Below are 26959 nucleotides of genomic sequence, written 5' to 3' on the forward strand. Positions count from 1 at the left end.
GTGAGCCCTGACCTGGAGAAACTGGGTAGAGAATGTGTCATCTTTCCACTACCAGGAAGAGGCTAAGGTGAAGATGACCAGTGTTTGCATGACCACAGGGACTCTATTTGCTCTTCTCTTGGGAACATTGTTATTAAGAGTAGTTGCAAGGACTTTTGGGGGTTGGAGATCCATGAAGTCAAAGTCACCAGGCACACAACTATTAGTTGATGGCAGTAAGCATATGGGTGAGGACATGGACTTGGAAGTTAAATGAACCCATGTTTAAACTCCAAATCCCAACTACTGCCTACCGTGTGACTGTGGGCAAGTTCCTTAACCTCTTTGAATCTCCTTCCTTAATTATAAATACAAAAGTTAAGTCATCAGTTAGATTAGATCAGATCTTGAATGTGAAGTTTCTTTACATAGTAGGTCCTTAATAAATGGCTGACTTCATTGTCCTTTGGGAAAGATCTACCTTCAAGGATACTTGTCATTATGCCTCTTCAGGTGAACCTTCTTTTCAGAGCACAAACTTGACCCCTTTAGTCAATTCGCTTCTCAGAATTTAGCGCCACAGCTTGCCTGCATAAACAGGATTAAGGACTTTGAGTATGAAAAAATAGTACCAACAGGAATAAGCAACACAGAGCCAAACCTGACCCACCAGGGGGCAATCAATACGTCTAAGATCTCATTTTAATTTTGGTGGTAGAAATAGAAAAAAAATACACCTAAAGACATGATTGTAAGCCAAGGAGAGCAAGATTTCTCAATCTTGGTACTATTGACATTTTGGGTTGGATGATTCTTTGTTGTGGGGGGCTGTGCTATACATTATAGGATGTTTAGCAGCATCTCTGGCCCCTGGCCCGCTAGATGCCAGTGGCGTCCCCTAGTTTTGACAACCAAAAATATCTTTAGATATTGTTCCTAGAGGTGGAGGGTGTGTGCTGAGTTAGAGCGAAGGGTGATAAAGTGCTGGTGTACAAAAGGGTCTCTCTGGGTGAATGTTACTGGTGTCGATAAGTATGTGGTCCCCGATGCACTGTAACCCTGCATAATATAAAAAATAGCAGGGATCCCTGGGTGGCGCAGCGGTTTGGCGCCTGCCTTTGGCCCAGGGTGCGATCCTGGAGACCCGGGATCGAATCCCACGTCGGGCTCCCGGTGCATGGAGCCTGCTTCTCCCTCTGCCTGTGTCTCTGCCTCTCTCTCTCTGAGTGACTATCATAAATAAATAAAAATTAAAAAAATATATATATATAAAAAATAGCAAAAGAAGGAAGGAAAGAATTTTGCACATCTTTGAGCTCTGACCACTTCATTAATGAGCAAAGGTCCAGGCGACTGGTTATTACTCCATTGAGACTGCAGAACAAGGAGTGATAATATTTGGACTATTTCATCAATCTGTGCCAAGGACCTCTTCAAATCAAGTCAGCTTAATGGGTAAAATATTTGAATTCTATAAAAAGACCTAGCGGGTTCCAATCCATCCTTTTCACACAAAGTGCTATTACAGCAAAAAGGATCACAGGGAAAACAGTTATGAAAAGGAAGTGGAGAAGGAGCCTCATCCCTGTTTTCTAGCTACACCTCCGACTTGAATACAGAAGGGCATCCCTCCTGTTACAGGGAAGCATTTGCAAAGACCTCAGCTCATCTTACACACCTGAACTATGAAAGATCTGCTAATTGGTGTAGCTGCAGAACAGGATCATTTGCATTTTACTTTCGTTCTCCACTACTCCCAGTGATTTTGAGAGGGTCCGTCCCCATAGACATCCCTCCTTATCCATCATTTACTTATATAAATACAGACTTGGAGATGTTTGCTACTCATTTACACTACTCTCAGGACATGTTTGGGAGCCCTTGGTCTTGAGATTGTAAAACACTGTTCTAAAAGACTGTTGTATGTACTACGAAGCACTGAAGAGGGAAAAACTTGGAAGAAAGGCTGTTCTGCATGAAAATATTCATACACATTATTTCATTATACACTTGAGAAATGACAAGTTGGTTTGCAAGAACAGTGTAAGATGTTCTCTTACAATTTTACCCATGGTTAAGAGCCTGTTCACTCTGTTCCAAACTCCACTTTAAACTTCTCATGGATGTCTTTCAACTCTCAACCAATCTTTGAGTCCTATGAGCAGGTTCCTTTCTGTTTTAAAGAGGCTTTCAGAGTGTCGCCAACTACAGGAATACTATTAGACAATAATGCTCTATTATCTTGTGATTGTTCTAACTGGCTGATAAGTCGACTAAATTTAAGTGCCATTTAAACTAACTCTCCATATTTATGATTGAGCTATGGGCTTGTTGGGGATGTACCCCACAACTAATCATCACACAAGCATGACATCTGATCTCCCTTCTCCCATCCTGGGGAGGCTGCAGGAGGATTCCAAAGGCTTTAGAGGTGGGTTTATGAGAGCATCGTGGTATTGCCTCTCATTGAGAAGGCAGAGATCTGACATCTGTCTTAATCCAACCAAGGTTGGAAAATGGTTGCTGATTTAGGAGTCCTTAAAGCCCAGCACCATGGTTTAGGGTCAAAAACTGGGCAAGAATGGGATGTCCAGCCTTGTGGCTGAGGCTTACCTCCTGTTCCCCTGCAGCAGAAAGGAGACCAGAAGAGGAAAGAAGTAAGCTAAGGATAAAAAGAAAGCACAGAGACATAATTATCTATTAAAGTGAAGTTCATCCACACAGTCAATCCAGATAATGCCTTTGGGGCCTAAATTCTCCTGGTTAGTTTGTAAGTTAACTCTAAAATTCCCTAGGTAAGCACTCTGTTTTATGCTTTACTCTGGGCACCTAGAGTCTGAGGGGGTATTTCATGTGCTTCAGTCAAATGTTAAAGCACAGAAAATAAATGGAGACTTTGGCGTGGTGCAGAGGGAGGGCAGTGGGGAGGAGGGCATGGACGTGTTCCCTGATGTCTGGCCCTCTCTGCCTGGATCCATAAACCCAGAACCAACCCCATCCATCTGATCCTTTAGCCTGGGTACAGTGAAGCAGCCTCATTTGCAGAGACACAGGCAGCTGCATTAGAGTTGAAACCTGCTCATACAGTGAATATGTAGCAGATTTATCATAATTTCAAACCTGCCTCCAACCAGCTGATCAAAAGGCAACTTTCTTCTTTGAAGATTTTCATTTGTAAGCTTCACTGCCCCAAATCAAAAAGGGCAATGGTACAGACTCCCAGGACCACATTCTGCATTTATTAGGCAAGTGCCTTCAAGTCCTGGAGTGTGCTTTTCTATTTATAAGTGGGTATGCTGAGTTTCAACGTATATCCTGATGCCTCTTTTTGGTTCACAAAATCTGCACTACATATGAGCACTGTTATGGAGGCATTTTGTTAGCTTTTCAGAGTTTAGCTTTAACCCAATTCTGCTCTCCTTTTTCTCCATGGACTTTCATACAAAATCCAGAGTGAATGCCTCAGAAGGGGTCTTGATGGGTTTTATTGGATCAAAGGGCCTTCTCATAATAAAGAAACTGCACAGAGATTTACTGAGTGCATTAAAAAAAGAATGGCTTCTTGCCAGCGTTGGTAGAATTCTGTGCCAATAAAAAAAATGTTTGGGCCAACCATGCTTTTAGAAAAGGGTATAGTGATTTAAATATGGTGAGTTAATTTTTAATTTTTCAGTTTACCATTCTTGACACTACTCCTCTGCAGACACAGATTAGAAATCTGAAGGACATACTAGATATTTCTGTCTTCTTCATCTCCACAGTCAATACAATACAAATCATATCCTAAATCTGCCTTTTCTTCTTTGGAAGGAATCTTTCACACATTCACTCTGTTTCTCTGTTTCCATGGCTCCCCCTCTAATCTAGGCCTTTACCAAGTCACATATCCACTGATTATGGCCAGAGCCTTTGGATAAGTCTCCCTGTCTTCTGTCCATTTCCCAATCTATTCCAAATCCTCAATCAATTAGCATATAAATGTTTATGGAGCATCTACTAGATAACTGACATGATAGCATGTCATAATTTTATGTAACATTCCTGCTTATGAACCTTAAATACCCCTCTATAACCAAACTAATCAAGTTAAATCTTCTAACAGACTTCTAGGCCATCCATCATCTGGTGCTGCTCTACCTCACCTCGTATTTCCTACCGTTCTTCTTCATGAGACAGCCCTCTTCTCACTGGCTAAACCCCTAATCTCCCCTGTACCATGTCCTGTTAATTCTGGCCCCTTTCCTACCCTGCTGCCTGCAATCTTCTCAACCCATTCCTAATTCCATTTCTCTCCATCCTTCCAGGACTGGGTGGACCTGGAACTGGAGCCACCTGGTCATCCTCAACTCATCCAATCCTTGGGGGTTTCTCCTCTCTGAACTTCAATAGTCTAATTCCTAAATTGCACCTTAGCATCTGTGTATTTTTTTCTTTTGAATGAATACACAAACAGCTCAATATCCTTTAGTAGATATCAAAATCTGCTTTAAATATCACATAGGAAGACTATGATAAAGGTAACATTATCATTATAACTGTTATTGACTATTTCTTAAAAGTTGAGAAATATGAGGCTCAGGGTGTTAAATTGACTTTCCCCAAAGCACACAGTTACTAAGGGTTGAGATGGGAACCTAGCAAAACCAAATCCAGGGCTTTCTTCACGGGACTTCTCCAATGCCCAGTTGGGCCCAAAAGTGAGGAACCACCACACCCAGAGATCAGGTCTCCTGATCTAGGTGAACAATGATGCTGGAAGTCTGAAGTTTCAGTGAGTCATTATTTGGGTCAAGAAAGAACAGAGGCTGGGAATTCTGTGTTGATTGAATGTGCAAAAGAAAGCCTATCTCATATTGAAATCAACTCTCTTCATAATGGCTGCCCTTCTATACCCAAGTCCCGAAGCCTTTCTCAAATTCCTCCTGAAACTCATCTTCCAAGACCCCACAGTTTCCTTAGTCACAGAAGGGGCAGGGTGGGCCCAACTCAGCTTCTTGACACCCACATCTCAGTTCTGAAAAGAAGGGAGGCCCAGAGTATGCATGTGCTGACTCTGAGTTCTTGTATTAGGAAAGACTCAGATGAATAGCTGAGCTTGCTTGAAATTCAACAATAAAACTTTGTATGGTCTTCAAAGAGAAGTATCCTTGTGTGTGTTGGTGGGTCAAAATGAGAGAACAACCACCACCAATCCGAACCATGCCGCTTCTCCATCCTAGGCTTCCTTGCAGATTTTAGCAGGCATTCAGGTGGAACCTGACTCCAATTGCAGCTCATTAGCACAGACGAATAGAAGTTTAAGGGAAAGTGTGTAGTAAACAATGCTAATCCTGACTTAAGTGGGAGAAAGCGACCTTTCTCCCTTCCTTAAAACAAATCGCTGTTGCAGGCTGCGCGGGCCTGCTTGACTATTACCCGTTAATACGTCTGCAGGCAGAAGATGCAGCTGTGGCCCTGCCGACGGGCTCCACAGTCAGGCTGAACATAATCCCTCATGTAATGAAAAACCTATTTCTATTTCTGAGGCCTCACTACTCTTCATACTGAAGAGCCTTGTGCCTGTCACACATTTATTGAAGCTTATTACTCATCTAGGCAGCGGGGCCCAGTTAGTATTTGGAATTATATTTTAAATCACAATTTTTCTATTATTTATTTTAGGATTCCAAGGCTATGGTGAAAGCATGTCAGTGTTACTCTTGATGCGCTTTCAAAGGCATTAAAGCCCCAAATCAAAATTCTTTTCTACACAGAGAACCTTTCTGCATGTGTGGCAAAGCTTCAGTCAAGAAACCATGGTCCCCTGGCCACCCTGGTGTGCTAGAACCTCAGGACTCTACCACGGTCATGTGGCTCGGGGGAGAGATGTTAGGCCCCTGCCCATTCAGCATCAGAGTAATCTTTCCTGGGCTACTAGCTTTACTCCCTCCTCTCACATCATGCTCTTTTCTTTGGCTTTCAGAGATAAATGGTTAGTCTCTTAGGATGCTTGGAACAGGAGAGTGAAGAGATAGGCTAAAACTGGGGCCTCATCATCTAGTGGAAATATAAGAACTGACTTAATCTAAGTCAGAGGATTTTCTGAGCCAGCCAGGAAGTCTGAGCTTCCGTTTATTCACTACGCCAATGTTGAGCATGTGGTTCCTTCTGGTTCTAAAGAGGCCAGCAAAACTCATTTTCTCTCACTATTTACCTGGCCTCCTTCTCCCTTTACATGCCCAGCAAAAGAAATACAAACACCATATATACTATAGTTACTCTAAGGAATGCCTTCCCGTATTTTTGTCCCTTGTACATGCTTGTTTTTTCTTACAATACTTGTTTCCCTCTCCGCGTCAACAAAGATTCTTTGCCATTGGGTCTGCACCCTACTGGGCCTCTCACACTAATTAAAATCAGCCAAAATTTGACAACATTTGCACAATGTAAAGAATCCTTTCCATTGTTTTGCAAAGCACACCTAACCATGTTTCGTGTCTGGAGTCCTTCTTTATGTTTCTACCGAGAGAGATGTCAGACTAGCCCTGCAAAGAAAACTCCTGCTGTCCACTTGACCCAGTAATTGGGTTTTAAAGGGTGCAGCAACAAGCCCAGAGCCAATCCCATGCACTCTGGGGACCTTCTCCACAAGCCATGTTTTTTTGGTCTGTTCTGTCATTTTGTCTCATGCTACTGTGGGAGATACGGGCACAGGAACATTTCTGGTCAGGGGTGAGGCAGCAGCAGTGTGTGATCAAGAAAGAATTACAAAGGGCGTGGGCAAATTAGCCAAGGTGCTCAGACATGCAATTATGAGAAGAGTTCAGGCTTGGCTTCTGTGTGATCTCTCTCTTTTTTTTCCCTTCATGTTTTGACAGCCTTCTCCCTGGGTGGGGTACACAACAGCTTGTTTAATAAACCCCTTAGTCATGCGAACGTGACAGACAATTCTTTTTCTTCCTTCAGGACAAATTTAGTCACAGATATTTCAGTCGGGTCCACTCTCCAATTTGCCTCTGACATTAAAACAAGCCACTGGTATTTCACTACAATACAGAGAGCACTACTGGGTCAGCTGACCTTTCCAAAGGCTTAATTCCTGTCAGTTTTGAAGAGAAGAATAAAATACCATGCAATCGGCATCCACATCCCTACAAAAGAAATAGAGATATTTTCTCCCAGACAGGGCCAAGACCACAAGCCCTTGGGTACACTTTATCCTGACCACCCCCACCTAAAAAAGCCAAGGTGAAGAGGCAGAGGGTCAAGGAGACAAGAAGTGGGATAAAGTTGCAATTGGCATACCAGGAAATTTTTTTAAAAGTCTAAAATTAAATGAATTGTAATGTATGTATATTCCTTTTAAAAAATTAAACCTGACAGGGCAGGATAAATCTGGACTTCCTCCAAGGATACTTACAGGTAGAACATATAGAAGAGAGAATGAGGAAGAAGCAGTGACATCCACATCTGTGTGAGTAAACAAACAATGTGAAAGATTAAGCCTTTGGAAGCAGGATCAGAAGCTGGTTTCCTTAAAGTCAGACCAAAAGAACCTGTCAAAATATTTAATTAAAATGTACACATATTGAAGACTCTTCCTGACTAGAATGTTTGGGGCAGTATCTGTGAGAGTAGCAGTATGGGGGCACCACTCACACACATACAAATAGGACAGCTGACCTCTTGTTCCTTCACTTTCTCTGTCCCACTCCCCTGCTCAAGCCCTCTGTCCTCCTACCAGTCCAGACTTGGGTGAGCCGTGAGATGCTATTGGCCTAGGCATACCCATGTCCTACCTGAGACCAAGACATGCCCAGTTAGGAATCAGGAAGCCGTTCATAAATCCATTGAATCTGATTGGGAGCTGAAACTGTTGGGTCATCTCAGATATTCCTACTGGACCTTCTTTTACATTATGACAATAGGCAAAATAAAGCAGAGGAAGGATGCAGTATAAAATAATTCTCCTCTCTCATGTCTGTTTAGGATTAAGATTGAACAGAAGACTTTCAAGTATGCCCTCACTTGATTAAAAAACAAATATACTTGCTTCCTGGCTTCAAGGGTCATTCCAAAGACAACATATCTGAAGAAAAAGGTTGATTTTTCTAAGCCTAACTTTCAATGCTCCCTTGGCTCCTCCAATAGGCATATTCATTCTTTCCTTCTCTTACATCATTTGCAGTAGCAAAGACCGTAGTGGAGTTACATGAGTATCAATTAGATCCAACAGAAGATAAACCAACCTTAGTGAGAAATAATTTTGTAGGAGGTGATTTTAATGCCTCCCCCTTCATACACTGTATTTGAAATATAGATTGATTTTCAACATTAGACACATTACTCTCATCTATTAGGCAAGGGCCTGCTGTGTCTATAAATTCAATTTCCTTTATCATGGTGGCTTTCTGGTTTATTTGGATAAATGTTGAGCTGTCCACTGTTATTTATCTAAGTAGTTCATGAGGGATCCGAAGTTTAATGATATAAGATGAGGGGGTGAAACAGCACCTCCAAGCAATTCTCAAGGATTGCTTTTCATCTCATTACCTTGGTTGGACGTATTGGTTCAAGAAATCATGCAGAAGATTACATGCAATGTGATGTGCTGGGTGTCACTTTCCCCTATCCCTCGTGCCTTCTAATTATTCCATGCTTTATCCTGCTTAGTATATGGTATCTCGTAGCTGGCATTGGTTGTGAGCATTTCTAATTACTCTGTTCACAGCTTCTTATGCCTTTTCCTTACTTTTTGTCTTAACTTCAACCCATTCTTTTTGGTATATATTCTTTCTTTGGCTCTTTACTGCCCGAGTTCCTGAGAAGTGTAAGCTAATCACAGGCCAGCTTTTATTTTTTTGAGAAGCTTTACAGTTTTTAAAGTAAATTCAAGAGGAGACAATGACTTCATTTGGCAAAAACAGATTGGCTAAAACTAGACACAAATCTCTTCAATCTCTTATTGTGTACTGGTTAGACCACTTCATATTTCTGGGACGGTGGGGGGAAGAAAAGATGGCTGACCATTTGTTCATACCAGTGAGTTAGTAAAAAGCTTTTTAGTATAAAAGCTTCTGTTTCCTGATGGATCTTGGAAAAATGAAACTCAAATGTCTTAACATTGTGGCACAGGTCATTTATGCAAAACATAAATTACCCAGTCTCTTGCAGCTTTCCTATTAAGCATACTATTTTATTGGGGTGCTTATGAGACTCTAGGTCTAGGAAAAGACTTTGAGTAAAAATGTCCTAGTTTCCAAGGATGGTCAGCAGATTCCAGCAGACAATGTGACTAGCCAATCACTTGCCTAAAGAAAATTTCTTGTGCAATGGAAAAAACCTAGAATTAATAAATGCAATAAACTTTAAATTGATAAAAAACACATAATATGAATATACAAAGTTGTACAAAGATTTTTCATAGGAAAAAACACCTTTAACCTACAATTTTCTCAAGAGAGGAGATAGCTTTCTCAAGGAAGTATACTAATCTTCTTGTTAAAAGAAAGTCTAAACACATGAACTCTAATTCAGTGAATGCCCTAGCTGTCTAGGTTTGTAAAATTTGGGGCATAAGGTAGCCTTAAAACCAGTTTCAACAATGCTTCTAATTCAAAGGCACACCAAACTTTTTTGCAAGATGTCATCTTGTTTATCATGGCCTGAAGAGCAGAATGCATTTGACACACTGCCACTTACTTTTCCCTGTGGAATATAAGCAAGTCTAATCTAAACTTCATCAACGTGCTTCTAAAACGCTCATGGTGTAATAAAAGTAAGTGAACTGATAGGATTGCATCATGACCACAAAGGCAAAAGCAGGGTAATACGCTTTTCTTTTATAAAGATCAGAGTCCCTAGGGGAGTGCCAAACATGTTTGTACAAATCTTCCCACAAATGACCTAACTCCACTGAAAACTCATCCCAAGGGAAGGACCTTCCCTAACAGCTGTGAATCAAGTCCTGATGAAAGAAAGGTAAAGATTGGAGGCAAAGCTGATCTTCCCTTCTCATCTGTAGCTTTGGTTTTTAGGGAAAAAAAAAGATATACATATTATGAATCATATAAATCTCTCTTTCCAAGAAAGGAGGACAATATTTTCTTCAGTGAAACTCTTTTCTTATCTACATGTAGCTAAGGACTGCTGTATATTCTGAGACAGTCTGATATTTACATATTTATTTAAGGCTAGAAATTGATAATAAAAAATGAAATTAGTGGAACAGGCAATGCATTATCTTCTCTTTTATGGTAATATTAAATATGTTAATATAGTTGATGGACCATTTGCTCTCCTAATGCAGAGGATCTTAATATGAGACATCAATTTAATAAATGATTTATTTGATGAGAAAAGGGATGAGGCAAAAATTCTGAGTGTCTATTCTTAACAACTGAAACGTGAATTTTCTAGAAAGGAATTTTCAAAGAAGGACACAAGAAGTATGATTTAAGGTGACCTCAAGAAAAATATGAATGTTCTAAAAGTTCACTTCGGGGTCAAATTTCTGTTGTATGAGGCTATGCAGCTAAGCAGGGCATTTCAGAGCACAATAGATTCTGCTTGTGTACACAGACCTAATTCACCATATAATAGTCCTTTTCTCTATTTGGTGCCTTGTAGCAATTGCTTCATTTCTTAGCACATCCTCATTTACAGAGAAGCAGCCAACAGACTTTCAGATTTATGCCATTATTTGCTTCTTCACCTTGAACTCCAACTAAATTCTGCTATACTTTTGTAATATGAGTGCCAAATGGTGGCCGTATGCCAGACACAAACACTTCCCAGTTTCACTCAGCTAGCTTTCTCGATTTCAGGGAATCACAGATTCCTGCTAGAGGGCTTAAATGTGGTGCTTACACATCCCCCCTAACTGTTCCATTGCCTAAATGCTTTCTAACTTGGAAATGCAATTTGGGAACAGAGGCAATTACAACATCAGGGAACCAGAAACTTCCCTTTACGTGGGGGAACAAATGAAATTAGGAATTGAGGATTCTGAGTACTTGATAATGCTGTCAACAAATGATCCAACTCAGCCCTAACCCTAATCAGCATTTATTAATCCAACAGATATTTATTGATGTTTACAAGGTGTTAGGCTCTGTTCCAGAGATACAGTGATCCAAGAACCTGGTTATATTTCTCGACGGACCTGGTCTAGCAGGGTGGTAGTCAATATAATCATTATAATAACTCTGTTTAGTTGAGCTTCTGTTTTGTGCCAGGTACCACCACACTTCACTGATTCTAAAACTCAGTTGTCTTCATCTCTCTGAAACCAGAATGCATCTTATAACTGGTGTTTCTGTATAATCATGGCTGGCCAGGCAGCACACTGGTCTACTGGTCTGCTGGTCTGACTATGGACCTATCTATTCACATAGCTGTACAACATTCCAAGTGGTCTGTGTCTATCTCTTTCCAAAACTACAAAATAAAAATTATAAATGATAAGTACTTTTCAGTACTTTGGGATACCTACAATAATGACATTACTTTTACTTGATGATATACTGCATTTGAAGAAAAGTTGGATACCTATATAATTTCAGTCAAGACTTGAAATTTCATTTCAAGGCAGGAACTATTCCACTGTTTTGGATAAGGAAACTAAGGTACTGGGAGATTAAACAGCAAGCCCAAATCACATGGCTTTTAAGAATATATGTCAGAGGGATCCCTGGGTGGTGCAGCGGTTTGGTGCCTGCCTTTGGCCCAGGGCATGATCCTGGAGACCTGGGATCAAATCCCACATCGGGCTCCCGGTGCAGGGAGCCTGCTTCTCCCTCTGCCTGTGTCTCTGCCTCTCTCTCTCTCTCTCTCTGTGTGTGACTATCATAAAAAAAAAAAAAGAATTAAAAAAAAAAAGAATATATGTCAGAATTTGAACTCAGGTCTGTCTGACACCAAAGCCCATGCATGTGCTTTCCTTTACATCAAGCTGGTACCTTTCTTTTTTCTTTTCTTTTCTTTTCTTTTCTTTTCTTTTCTTTTCTTTTCTTTTCTTTTCTTTCTTTTTTCTTTTCTTTCTTTTCTTTTCTTTCTTTTTTCTTTTTTTCTTCTTTCTTTCTTTCTTTCTTTCTTTCTTTCTTTCTTTCTTTCTTTCTTTCTTTCTTTCTTTCTTCAGAGAGGGGCAGAGGTAGAGAGAGAATCTTAAGGAGGCTCCATGCCCAGCATGTGAGCCAGATGTGGGGCCCGATCTCACAACACTGAGATCATGACCTGAACTGAAATCAAGAGTCAGACACATAACCGACTGAGCCATCCAGGTGCCCCAAGATGGTACTCTTTTAGTTACCACAGCAAGAACCTCTGCAATTGTGTTATAGGAAAAAACATAGAATAAAAAACACTTATTTACAGTATAATAGAAGCTGTATCCAGAATTCTAAATCATGTAACAAGTAAAAATAAACACATGCAACACTTAGGAAGTAAGGAATTTGAAAGCCTCCTGTGGAAGGTAAAGTATCTGTGCACTTGGTGACCACCCTAAGTGATCTAGTCAAATAAAGCAAGCACGTGGCAAGAAACAAAATAATGTCATAGCATCCCCTGGCTGCTTCTTAACACTGATGACTGCTGGAGAGATAATTGTCAGAGAGAAATTTTAGGACAAAGGCCTGAATGGGGAGTTAAGGGATAGACACGTGGTGAACTCTCCATATGCATTCACCCAATACATGCTCTGTGGAGCCACAAAGTCCTGGGCCAGCAGATCATACTGATGCCCTGGATCCCCGTTATGGTCCTGGAGAGGCATGGGGTTGTAGCTTCCACCCACTCTTCCCTGGTTTTGCATTAAGATGGTCTACGGAGTAGGGACCAAGAGTTGTTTCCTCTTCCTCATCTGTGGAGCTTGCCCATGAGGGTGGGAAAGCCCTGTATTAGTTGACTATCTTGATTTCTGACAGGTGCCTTGTAGAGGAAAGCAAAGACACCTCATCTCAGTAAAGGAACTTCCCTGAATGTCAAACATGAGATACACATGCTGCCACATGGCTGCTAGGTGATGGAGACCTAGCTAATGACTTAATTTGCTTTCCATAAATTGACAGATCGTCTGAAATTGGGTGTGCAATTATGAAACACGAGCCCCACTGCCAAAGACTCACCAGTGTGTCAGTGCTGACAGGACTTTATTATCTGGTTAAGAGCACATTAGCATATCTAAAGTCTGTTACTAACATCAGAACTGACAACATGACTAGGTCCCCTGATTTCTTTGTGGGCAGTTCTCTTCTTCTCTGTGGGGAATAACTACAAGGTTTGACTATCTGGGACTGGGGAGCTGGGTGGAAATGTTACTTGCAAGATTTTTCAGATTTAATCACTAATGCCTTTTTGCATTTCAGATAATAGGAGGCAAATACATAAATTGGAATTCACACAGAAGGCAAGGTTTAGCATCTCTCTGGATACCCAAAGAGCAGTGAGTCTGAATGAGAGGGCCAACATTTTTCCTAGGCTGTATCCTCACAAAGGATGCTGGGTAAGTGTACTATTCTCATCATTTTCTGTCATTTTCTTTATGTTTTCCTCAAATCTGCTCTGTTCAGTGAGATGGGAATACACAAAATAGCAGCTCTGAACACAGGATTCATCAGTAGGAGTCTCAACATATCAATTTTCAAGTGTAGCAACTTTAAACACATTGTAGGCTTTTAGTTTCCATAGAAAATAATCTCTCATTGTTTTCAAAAGAAACTGAAAGCACCCCAAATTACCACACTTTTAACATCCTGACATGTTGATGGCCCGCGTTCTTCCCAGATCAAAGTGAGAGTGGCAGAAGACAGAGCGTTGAGCAGCTTACTTAAAACATAGTATTTCATATTTGGCAGGAATTACTGTAGTGAAAAAAGACAAGGTGACTTTCTAATATATATATGTATTTTAGTTTGGCAGAGATCTGAAGAGCTAAAAACTAATTTAGGATGACATAAATGCTCTTATCTTTCCCTCCACCTCCCTTCCCAACCACAAGAAGAGCTTTTGACAGAAACTCAGCGTACGTTACATACTGTCTTTAACTCAGGGGTGATAGTCTGAGTCCTGTGTCGCGGTGAACCATTGTGTTGACTCTCATCTTAGAATTTCTAGGATTATCTGGATTTCAACAACAAAGTCATGCATCACAAGCATCTTTCTTCCTTGATGGGGTAGCCTGTTTAAGAACTTTGGTGCCTTTTAAGGAAACTGGATCTATCCAATCTTAACCTAGGACAAGAAAGCAGTGATGTCATTCAGTGAACCTGCCCTGTTACAACCTGTTGGAAAACCTCAACAAAGAAGGTACGGCGGGGCTGAGGCACCTTTAAAAACAGGGAGTGATTTTGCAGAGGAACCCAGGGTAACAGAAGATTGAAGACATGAGAGTATGTGGCAAAGTTTTTAGGCAATTCCACACAACCCAAGAGTTAAAGCGCAGTTTCTTTCTTTCTTCTTTTTTTGTTTTTTTTTTGAAGCGCTGTTTCAAGCGTTCTATTAGGATGTACATTTTTATCTTTGGGAAGTTTTTAAAGAGAAAAATGGCTTGCTTTTTATACCTTTTGGTTTGGATCAGAAAGTCAGGTATATAATTCATTACGAAGTGGGATTGCAGCATCAGAAAATAATCACCTGGTCCATTTACAATGGACATATAGTTGGACTCTTAGCCAGTTTGAAAGCATTTTTTTCTCTGTAAAAATGGAGAAACTCTGAAAAGGTATTTTTAGGAAGAGAACAGTAATATAATCAAAGAGGGGTTGGCAAACCGTGGCCTGAGGGCCAAATCCAGTCTGCCACCTGTTTGTATGCTTTTAACAGCATATGAGGTAAGGAATAGTTTTGCATTTTAAATAGTTTTTAAAAAAAATCAAAAGAAAAATATTTCATGACAGATGAAAAGTACATAAAATTCAAATTTCAGTGTCCATAATTAAAGTCTCCTGGAACATAGCTATGTATAGCTGTGTGTATGGCTGCTTCTGTGTGTACAGTGGAGTAGAGCAATTGTGACAGAGACTGCATGGCCCACAGTACCAAAAACATCTACTATTTGGCTCCTTACGGAAAATATTTGCTGACCTCTATAACAGAAGATGTTTGGGAAAACAGAAACATAAGGACAGGTTAGAAGACTGAGCAACAGATATGGTTTCTCTCCACTGCAGGAATCACCAGAAGATGGTTTGGGAAAGAAAGGAACTAATTATTCTCTCTTGTTAATAAGGACAAAATCAGATACAGGGAGTTGATGCTACAAAAGGCATCATTTCAGTCTCATGCAGTATTTGGAAATAATCAGGAGAGTAATCAGGAGACCAAAGACCTAGTCTTACCCTTGCAACTAACCAGCCGCATGATTGCAGACACTCTGCACTTCAGCATCAACTCTGTGAAATGATTGCAACATACCGATTTTATTTTCTGCTAGAATATTTGGTGGGGGCTGGGGATATGGTTCAAAGTTAATAATTACATAAAGATGCTTTAAATGAAAAAGTTTGCAGTTCTAAGCAAATGGAAGTTGGCCAATCAGTTATTGTTATGTATACTATGAGGATGAAAACACAGCAGAGTTGGCATAAAACAGGTGAGAAACACTATATTGGTTACATGATCCAGAAACCGAGGGATCTAGGGGGATTTCTGGTGTTGCAGGCAATGAAAGCTCTTGAGCTGCCCCAGGATGTAAGACAACTTCCTGAGAGGGAAAGTCTCTTGCATTTCACAGTCAGTACCCTCTAGGAACCGTTCAGGCCAGGGGCTGAGTGATGCACAAAATGGTTCCCCAGTGGTTTATGCAGCTTTGCAGAGAAATTTATTCCAGGATATTATGTACACTGGAAGAATCTGAAGGAAGAGTACAGAATAAAAGATCTTTGACCCCAGTTGTGTCAGGAGGAACTAGAGGATCCTTCCAGAGTTGGTAAAGGCCCACATGTTCCAACATACACAAGGCTTGACCTCATTCTGCTTTTACACTCATCTACAAGCTGTATGTAAGGAAGAACTTGTCATGGGGCTGAACTATTCCATATCGCTCATTTCTTGAGTCTTTTCCTCATGAGTTTGAACATGCAAGGAAATATTTTGACCTATTTGTCACAGCTCCTGGTAGGCCTGAGCCCAGTGCCTATCCATAAATATCTTGGGGCTGATGCTTTAGTTTCAAGACTTGTCATGTTCTTTTTTTTTTTTTTTTTTTTTTTTTTTTAAGACTTGTCATGTTCTAGTGGAACATGGAGTCATGTATGAACCAGAAGAAGGCTCAAGTCTTAAAAATTCCAGTCTCCTTAACAGGAGGGCTTTGATTTTGATGTTGCCCTTCTATCCTTCCCTGATGGCTTGTTTTCTCAGTGGGCACAATCACTCGTTGCTCCCAACAGCACTTTTCTCTGTATTTATAATGCACTGTTTATGCCCCTGCAGCTCCATAATTAATAATATACTGCTTTTCATCTTCAAAGTGATTTATACACATTAATTAATCCTTACCATACTTTGGAGTTTCTGCACGTAAATAACCATCATGCTTCTGGATTTAACTTAGGAAACCAAAACCCAGAAGGAAAACAACTTTGTCAAGGCAAAGGAGAAAGGGATCATTGGGTCAAGATCAGCACTCAAGACCGTGACCTCTCCTGGTGCTTGCAGACCTGCCATCACCTCTGGAGAGAAGCCCTATGGCTCCACGCTCACCACCACGACTGCTGGGGAAGCTGGCCCCTACCATCACTCATTTTGAGTCATAAACTATGCTTTAATACACTAGGGTTAAAGAATAATCTTACCTAAAGCATACATAATAGAAAATGATGGATTATAATCTAATAAACTATCCTAAGATGCTCAGGTCCAGCTTCTAGTAGCCTCCAGACTGAGGATAAAGATGTTTCCTAATTCATCATTTACAAGTTACACACCCAATTAAAACATTAAACTCTCACTATATGGTTTCCCATTTATATAATCACCCTACAGAAAGCTATTATATTTTAACTATCAAGCTCAATACATCAGGCAGTAGCCATCTATCTCTCTCTGGCAAATAAAGTAGGAGGTACACTGGGGACGGTATTGGCAGAGGCGAGCAGTGCCTCAATTTCTGTATCTGGGCTCCCTATGGCGCCTACCAGCTCAGCAGAACATTAAGCCTGAGAAGTGAGCTCATGGACCCTTTTTGAAGTTTCTGACACAAAGTCAAATCATGCAAAGACCCCAAAGGCAATTCAATTTGCTCTTACCAAGCCTCCTTGAACAGTTACCTGGGGAAGTACACAAAACTGCCTGGAACGACACAAAAGATTCTACTCAAGCCATTGAGTATTGGAGTATTCCATTACTCCATCCTTCAACAAGAGCAAGTGAGAAGGAGACATGACTTTAAATTAGGGACACATGGATATCAGACCTCAGTCCCATGTGGGGCTGTGGCTTATAGCACCATGGCTTTTGCAAAGTTCCAGATGAACATGGTACCTTTCCCCAGACAGTCACTTTTCTCATGTTTGGAAGGTATTCCTAGGAGATATGAGATGTGACTGACTGGTAAAGAATGTAAAAACTGATTTTTCTATATTAAGGTGAGCATAGTGATCTTATGGGAGACAGTGAAAACTTCACATCAGGTTTTGGCTTGTGATGCCTTGGGCAGAGCCCCAGATCAATGAGACTGCATGGCTACCTTTCCTTGACATTAGGCAAGCTTGGGTAGAAAGGTCTGGGAAGTCCTGGACCAATTCCTTCTCTGGCAGGCACCAGGCTGGCTGCCTGAGGATGAAGGAAGTGTGTAAGCCCCATTGCCAAGGGAAAAGGGACAAAGTCAGAATGATCAGGGTTTCCTTTTTTTTTTTTTTTCTCAGCATAAGTGTTGAGAAGAATTTTGGAGTCGGCTCCTTTCTGCTGATGTTTTATAGGTTTGCTTTGCAACATGGCACAGCCAAACTGGGGAGGCCTGTCATAGCTGCCCTGAAACCAAGCCAGAACCATCAAGTGTTTCAAATAAACTTTAGCAAACACCGCTGTGGCCTCTGCCTGGGCCAGGAGATCTGCCACTGGCAAGCTCAGTTAACAGAGCCATAGCACCGGGGCTCTTTGTTGGGGCCAGGAGCTGTGAGCAGGCTTTGTGTCCAGCCCAGGATGCTCACATGCATGTGGTGCCCTGTCCCTGAGCTCTTGGCACATGCTGCTTGCTGAGGTTACAGGGCTACACCCCATGTTTGCAAACCAACATCCCTGGCATAGGAAGAAAAATACCCCAGCAACTTTACCAATCTGCTACGCTAAGGTATATCCTGAGTTCCTAAACACACAAGTTGGCATGAAAGATGAACCTGATTCATGAATATGGTGCAATTCAATTTGAGACTAAAGGTTCAGAAGCACAGGAGAGGTTGTAGGCAAGATCCACTGTATCTGAGTGACTTGATTCCATACAAAGATCTGGCTGTATGCTCTGATCTCTCAATTCTATTTCTGTTCCCCACCTCTGGAAATAAGCTAGCTACTTAGCTAGATGCTAGCTTTGAATCAAGATGTTCTCAGACATGCTGGTCCCTGTTCTTCTATTCAGTTTTTGGCTGGAGTTAACCCATGTTGCAAGAATTTTAGAGTTCAGACGGGTTAAAATCCAGTGACACAAGAGACTCGAAGACTACTTTGGGAATGAGGGATGGGTTTGCAGAAACAATTCTCAGCTCATCTCCAAGAAAGAATCCAGTAGGGATGCTGACTTACACATCTGATAAACACTATTTAGAATCTTGAGAAAGAAGCTCATCAGATTTAAATACATTTCAGGAGAGAAAAAGCACTCCCATCCCTCACTCATTGTTCAGAGCTTTCAGGAGCCAACAAGCAAACTGTACAGACAAGAGAAGCCTTCTCCACTCACAAGGCCACGACCTCTGCCCCATCTCCTCACGGCCAGGGTTCCTGGAGCAGGCTGCCCTGACTTACCGATGAAATATGCCAGCAGAATTGCCAAGAGGAGGGCTGCGGCGATGGCAGACAGGGCGGCACATTTCCAGCTGCAGTATTTAGAGGGCTTCTTCAGCTTGAAGGCCTTCCTGGAGAAGGTATTCCGGGGCAGCAGGCGGGGTGGTGGCGTGTAAACGGTTCCTGAGGTCAAAGGATATCCCGGAGAAGAGCTGCTAAACAGAGGTGTGCTCCCCGAGGAGGTCTTAAAGAGAAAGTGCCTGGCAAGGAAAAGGGAGAGAGTCAGCATGGACATGGGTGGCTCCTGGGGAACATCCAGGTGTCTTTTCTTTCACTCTGCTTTATTTAGTTCTAGTAAACTGTTTTACCTTGTCATGGACAAAAGGGCAAAGATTATGTTTGATGGCGATATAAATTAATTCCATAAACTCACATCATTTATGTGTTCCCCTGTAGGTCTAGATTTTATCTTTCACAATAATTCTGAAAGCATTTAAAGCAAATATGGTAACTAGATTGCTATTTGACACTTGGAGATGATGATGATGATGATGATGACGAAGACAATGACAAAAAGCAGTGTCACATATTGGAACCTAACATTTAAAGGCATTAGATATATGCCGTCGCAACTACTTATGAACTAAATATTAAAAAAATCCATACATTTAAGATATGAGAAATCAGGCTTGGAGAAGTCAAGCAATTGTCCAAGGATGTGAACTCTGAGCTGCATCTCATGCTGAAGTCTGTGCTCTTGAGTGTCACCCTCAACTGTCTCTTCTGAACTTTCTTCTTGGGCTGTTTCTCCCCCTCTATCTTGCTTCCTGTCCTGAGACTGCCCCTCTAGCTAGTGTGATCATGTTTTCTCTTTGAGAACATCTTTGCCTGCCAATTAAAGTGCTCTTGGTCTCTAGGGCTACAGTGTGACTGTAGGGTCATGGGGTCTACAGTTGACACCTAATATAACCCTTCCTCAGGGTTAGGGTGTCACTCCAAGGACACTTCAAGGACCATAAGTTCTCTGACAGATTTTTCTCTTATGTGTGCCCATTTATAAGACTTCAAATGTGACTTGCCATTCCTTGTTTAAAATGATGAATTATCTTCCAGGAAATATATAGTGGACTTTATTTTTTATTTTTATTTTATATAGTGGACTTTAAAGCATGGATTAAGTAGTGTCTAGAGTTTGAACAGCTGGAGGCTGGGGACTGTGTCTTTTTTTATACCCTGTTCATTTTTATGTTCCCAGTATCCAGCTCAAAGTTCAGCATGCAAGGAAGACTTTAGTGAATGAATGGATGAGTGAATGAGTGAGTGAGTGAATGAATGAATGAATGGCGTTCCCTCATTTTTTGTGAATTTAAGATTCTAAGATTCCAAAATGTTATACAGGTATTTCATTTTCTCTTCAAGTCTTCAGTGGGTACAACTATACTTGACCACATATTCTATGTCAGTTATGATGCTACATGTTTTATTTGCATCCAAACCTCATATCAACCCTATATTATTACTACAGTTTTACGAAGTTAGCAAGCAAGGTCATTAGGGGTGAAACTCTAGTCTGCCTGACTTTAGATGCTTCAATTGGACCTACTACATCACACTGCTCCTGCGTAAGGGACTGAGCAGGCTATCCTGGTGGGATTCTGAAGCAAGATCACTATTATTATAAACATTTGTATCTTGGCTGCTTCTGGACAAAACCTTGAAAGTATTTTAATCCTTGACAAAGATCAAACAAACCTGATATGACTGACAGTCATGTCAGAAAATGGGTATCTGATTAGTAAGTTATTTAATATAGCTAACATTAACACAAACTATAAGTATGTTTGATGATCTGAATAAAGGCAAGAGGTTGGATTCCATAAACAAGCCTTTGTATTTCCTATCCAATAGCACTCTTTTAATGCTCTGGATTAAAAGTGTCTTTTGGAAGAGATGGAAGTAGGCACAGTGCTTAGAAGCAGCATTTTGGAGCAACAGTCACCTGGACTGGATCTGAGCAGTACCATTCCTAGACAAGTAAGCTTACACAAGTTACCTAATGCTGTTCTTAAAAGCCTCCATCTCCTCATCTGTAAAATGGGTAAATGATGGCACAGGTGCCTCATGTCATAGCATAGGTTGTTGTGTGGATTACACAAGATCATGTAGGAAAGGCACTTAACTAAAAGTGTGTCTCATAGTAAGTGCTCAGTGCATTATAAGTAGCTTTTATTATTAATTCTCAGAACAACATAAGGAGCCTGAAACATGAGTTTTAATTTAAAGCCTGACAAATGTCAAACAAACACCTGAAGAGTTTTCCAAATCACTAAATAATTGTCCACTGCCTTATAATTAAGCTAGAACATATGCACACCAGAAAGCCAGGGTGATGGGAAAATGTCGGAATTTGATTTAGAACAAGCTCAAATGTATTTCTTGAATAATTTTCCAAGAGTGGGTGGTGAAAATAGGATATCAAATTAAAACCAAGAAATATAAAGACATTGCAAGCCATCATTGATAAATATTTAGAAATACAAGGGCTCCAGTTTTCACCCCTCTGCCCCAGAGATCTCATTCCTTTCCCATGGCTCCAGGCATCATATGACTCAAGTGTCTGGGTCTCCATTTCCAACGTGCTTCCTCCCTGATGCCTAGACTCCCATTCCAGTTGTGTACTGGGCATCTCTCTTTCTCCATTTCATGGCTGTGTTGAACAAGTTATAGCCAAGCACAGTCTTTTCCTTCCCCTCCCCACACATATTCCTCTTGCATTCCTGTTATTCCTCGGTGCCTAAGAAACTAGTCATTTTTCACCTCCTACTTTCCCCTCACCTCCTCCCATATAATGGGTGAAAGAATCCTATCAATTTTATTTCTGAAAACCTGTCCCACCAACCCTTCCCCTTTCAATGTTCCTGCTAATGTTCTTCCCAAAACACAAATGTCCTTGTGCTCTGGCTTATAAATCCTGGCTGAACCTCCAATGCCTGTAAGAAGAAACCCAGATCTCAATATGGGACCAGACTCTTTACAATGACTACCCAACTTTTTTACCATTGTCTCTAACCCTGTGCTCCCAGCTCCCTGAACTCTGTGCTTCAGCCATGCCAAAAGATGCATCTTTCCTTAACTGGGTTGTTTATACTACCATGCCTTTGTGAATGATGTGCAATGCTTCCTGGAATGACTGCTCCCATGCTTCCCCACCCATCCTACCCCAGCCAACTCCTACTCACTTTTCAACCATCTACTTGGGAAACCTGGACCCAGGTTTCCCCTACCCTCCTATCCCTATCCCTATCCTCCTATCCTATCCTCTATCACTTTGCCACTCAAGAATCTATTATATACTTGGATATCTCTATCTATCTATCTGTCTATCATCTATCTATCTATCATCTGTCATGTGTTCCCCCCAGTGCCTGGCACCTGAACATTAGTTATGTTTGTGGATAGAATCAGTAAATTGGAAACAATGTTTTGGCAACATCTGAGAGATCATAAGATGAAGATTAAGAAGTTTAAATTGTTTTAATGTTGTTTTTAATGCACTCATTTGTAAGAAATAATAGAAGGATATAATTGTTATTTTTTGTATGGGATTCCTTCCTGAGATCCTAAAATTGTCTCCTGACAACTCAGTCTATCTTCCACACTTTTCTAAAAGGAAGTCAGATTATGTCACATGTCAGTGTTCTCCTATCCCCTCCCCAATCAGTCAGTCAATCCATCCATCCATCCATCCATCCATCCATCCATCCATCCATCACGGTTTCCAATAACACATAAAATAAAATCAAAAGTCCTTCCCATGGCCTACAATGCCCTGCCGTGATCTGCCTTTTGGTCACCTTTCCAACTGTACTTTCTACCGCTTTAGCCTCTCTCACTCCACCAGTTAACCTGTCCTTTTGATATTCCTCATCATATCACATCCAACACATTTTCACCTAAGGGCCTTTATGCGTGCTGTTCCTTCTGCCTGGAAATACCTGCACAGCTTGTTTCTCCACATCATTCACTACTCTGCTCTAGTGTCACTTTCCCAGGGAGATCTTCCCTGCCCTCTGCCCTCTTTTTTCTCTGTCATTTTCCATTCTGCTATAACTGCTTTATTTTTCTAAATTATATATGTATTTGTGTATTATTTATTGTCTATCTCCATCATTAGATCTGAACTTCTATGACATTTAAAGCAAAAAGGTATTTTGTCTCATGTGTTCAACACTGTACCCTGACATTTAGAAGAGAGGCTGGCACATAGTGGGTACTCAGCAAATCTTTGTTAAATGAATGACCTACAGCTTCCTAAGGCTAAACAATGAATGTTAACAGGACAGCACTGCAAACATTTTAATTTTAAAATTAAGATTCCTTCTGCCCTGTTGACTTCTGTTTGCCAGATTTGCAAATTTGTGTATGTGCATACAGGCAGATGTTTATATTTATACATACAAGGCCAGATCCTTCCACAGGAAAATTAAACACTATGTACTTTTCAGCACTGCATTAACCCTAGTAGACTATAGTTCTCAGTCCTCCCTTTGGTATCATGGTGTCTGTTATGATCATAGCTAAATGAAATTCATTTGGTTATCATATTCCTTTTTTTTTTCTAGTTTCTGATGTTTAAAATGATAAAACCAAAGTACCAAAGATATGTAGACTCCCATTTCTCTACAACACAGCTACACCCTGGTATTGCAAATCTTCAGAAGGTTAAATTCAGCAAACAAATAATTAAAAAAAAAAGAAGTTCCAAAGAAGTGTCCCATAAATGCTTGCTTTGTGATCACTTTAGTGCTCTATTAGAAAAGTAGAACTTGCTGGCCTCCATTCAGACTCAGGGCTAGGGTCTGGGGCATTTATTGGTTAAGAAGCTTTCTATGTGGTTTTCAAGTTTAAGAAACTCTAACCATTTTGCCCCTCTCACATGTGTCTGATGGTTAGTATACATATCTTTTAAAATTCCATACATCTAGAGAACACACTAGATGTTTAGTAGATGCATCTTTCTTTCTTTCTTTCTTTCTTTCTTTCTTTCTTTCTTTCTTTCTTTCTTTCTTTCTTTCTTTCTTTTTTCGGATTGTTTATTTATTCATGAGAGACCCAGAGAGAGAGAGGGGCAGGGATAAAGGCAGAGGGAGAAGCAGGCTCCATGCAGGGAGCCTGATGTGGGACTCGATCCCGGGTCTCCAGGATCATGTCCTGGGCTGAAGGCGGCGCTAAACCGCTGAGCCACCTGGGCTGCCCTAGATGCATCTTTCTAAATGAGAGTTTTGAATGCTGATGCCTTTAGGGTAAAGTGTCAAGAAGTCTAAAATTTACATTCAAATGATTCAGCAGAAGTATCTCTAGATCTCTTTATAGGTAAGGCAAAGTGGCAAAATAATAGCAATTGTTGAAACCAGGTGCTTATTCTTACTTTGTACTATTCCTCCAACTTTTCTGTACATTTGAAAATTTTCATTATCACAAGTTGAAAAAAATGCAAGCTTTGATTCACCCAAGGACTGCTGTCACATGCTGCAGGGGAAAAAAAAAGATAAATAAAATGAAGCAAGACCCACAAGGTAATGGTCTGGCCAGATGGTCACTGGGAGGACCATGAAGGCTTAGGGGATTTCTCCCTGAACTAGCTATTAAGACAGCTTTTCCCCCTCAGGGGCCTGCTCAGTATGCTCTGATGAATCATTTGTGATGCCCCAACTGAACTTCTTCCCAGCGGTCGGTCATGGAAGTAGCTCAGCTCAGGACTCCAGGCGTCAGCAAAAATGTGTAGTTTCCAAATGCACTTGACATTTTTCAAGCACAACTCAATTGCTCTCAGAATTGGCCACTTGTGCCTCAGAAAGAAAAGGCAAATGAGGGGCCCCCAAAGTGCTGTCCTTGGAGTTTGCTAACACTCAAAGGGATAGAGAAAACCAGTCCTTGATGCCTTACAAAAAATAAAAGAAGAGCTCGCATGCTTCTTTCCCTTTCTAGCCATGTGGGCTTTAGTCCTAGCACCCAGTATCCTTCCTGGCACAGGAAGGCTCTGAACGGCCATGGAATTAAATAGTAAGGCCAAGGAAGGACAGAGCTGTGTCCTCAGCTCTGGACCCTAGATCCTAGTGAATTCTTAAGAATACAGTGATCATCACTTTACCTGCAGCTATCTTTTTGGTAAATGTCAGTTTTCCTCATGTGAAATCAAAACCATCTAATAAAAACTGAGAGAGAGAGAGAGAGAGAGAGAGAGAGAGAGAGAGAGAATAGCTAACAACCATTCTCCCATGCATTTTACATGATAGCAAAGACATGTATTTTAGGCAGAATCTTGGCAAACCAGGATTTTGCTTCAAATTGGCTTAGAAAATTAAGGGCATACATTTTCTCTGATTAAACAACCATGGAAAATTTTGAAAAGAAGTCTAACAAACAAGAAACTCATGCATAGCATCCATATAAGAATGACCCCATCAATGCAAAATACTGTGAATTTTTATTATATTTTTATGATACAGAAAGAGTCTGACTAATCTAGAGTGGAAGCATTGAGAAGTGGTAGCTGGTTAAACCACATGAGACCCAAACAAAAGATTTCTTGTCCTTTTTTTCGGAGTCAATCACAAGTAAACTCACTCATTAACCTCCAATCCTGCCAAAGAAGGAAACGAATATAGAAAATCCCTTAACGCCAAGTACCATTTCTCAGGTTGCAACCAGTGGGATCCTAAAAGGCAGTTTCCCTATTTTCTAATGGTTTGTGTTTATTCCAAGGGGGAAATCCCAGGAGGACTTTGAAAAGAAATGTATTACACAAATAACTGCACTGCCTCAACTCCAAAGGTCAAGTTTTGGTGGTCCCCACCCCTACCCCTCTCTGTTCTCCTCTCTGTCAATCTGTCTCCCACTATTTCCTCCCACCATTCAGCCAACCACCACAACTAATGACTGGCAGGGCAGATGAGTTCTCTGTTGCTCATGAAGTCAGCTGCAGGAAACATTCTCCTTGAAATCAAACAAAACTATTGAATGGTCTTAACACAGTGCCGTGTGCAAAAAGGCAGCTCTGGTTATCAGAGAAACCAGGTGTTGACTGTTGTTCTACTGAGAAAATTGACCTCCCCAGTAAATAAACTCACAGGTATTCAGAATAGTGGATGAAAATATTGATACACAGCCCATTAATCCCTAAAAGATTTTTAATATCATACATGCAGTTGCTGAAATTTGATAAAAAGCCAGAGAAAGGATAGAAGCAGAAATGCACCTGGAGTGGGGATGGGGTGATCAGTGAGGGAGATCAAGTGTGCACTGGAAAATGGGAGATTTCATCACATTTTACTGGTCCTGGTTCTGCCCTTTGAAGCATCAGGTTTATTGTCTCTAAAGGAGTAAGTTTAATAAAGAGGCAGCCCATAAAGGGTACTGTAGCATGTAAAGTTACTGTAATTAGGTTTTCAGGAGTTATAATAAAACATTTAGCTGGAGAGAGGTTAAATAACCACCACCCTTTCTGGCATCATTATTACACTCTCCAGTCCGAGAAGGAATGTTGATAGTAGAGGGGAAACTCTATGGGTGGGCTCCTAGGAGAGACACAGAGAGACATGGGGCATGGAGAGAAAGAGAGAGAGAGAGAGAGAGAGAGAGAGAGAGAGTATCATACAGGATGGATGGAAAAAGCATGAGAGATCATGAGAAAGATTGATATTGAATATTGTACTGTCCAGTCACTTCCTGAATAGCAAAACTAAGTTATTTTTAAGTGTTCTGTATTTATTTTCCTATTTGCAAATATAAAATGTAACATTATAAAAAATCAAGTCATAAATTTTAAAAAAGCAAAATTCCATTCTCAAGAGAAAGACTAGTAAACATTTGATGTCTAGAGTCAGATTTTTTCCCTACATATAAACATTCATTTATTATTATTATTTTTGAAACCAATAGGATCATACCAAGAAGGCAGTACTAAGCCTACAGATTCTGGACTTGGACAACCAGGATTTGGGTCCCGGCTCCTATTATTACCGTGTGACACTGGGTAGTTTACTTATCCTCACTAGGTGGC

At 40.8% G+C, this 26959-nt stretch overlaps 1 protein-coding gene across 8 annotated transcripts in view; it reads right to left on the reverse strand.

The window, feature by feature from the left end:
- The window catches only part of TENM2 (teneurin transmembrane protein 2), a 1505907-nt gene that overhangs the window by 241498 nt on the left and 1237450 nt on the right, over positions 1-26959 (reverse strand). For all 8 annotated transcript variants that reach the window (XM_072824231.1, XM_072824230.1, XM_072824229.1 and 5 more), the window contains one exon: positions 18919-19157. In XM_072824231.1, coding sequence (XP_072680332.1) covers positions 18919-19157 — 239 coding nt within the window. The remainder of the gene's footprint in view (positions 1-18918; positions 19158-26959) is intronic.

The sequence above is a fragment of the Canis lupus genome, chromosome 4 (assembly GCF_048164855.1).
Source record: "Canis lupus baileyi chromosome 4, mCanLup2.hap1, whole genome shotgun sequence".
Classification (NCBI taxonomy): domain Eukaryota; kingdom Metazoa; phylum Chordata; class Mammalia; order Carnivora; family Canidae; genus Canis; species Canis lupus.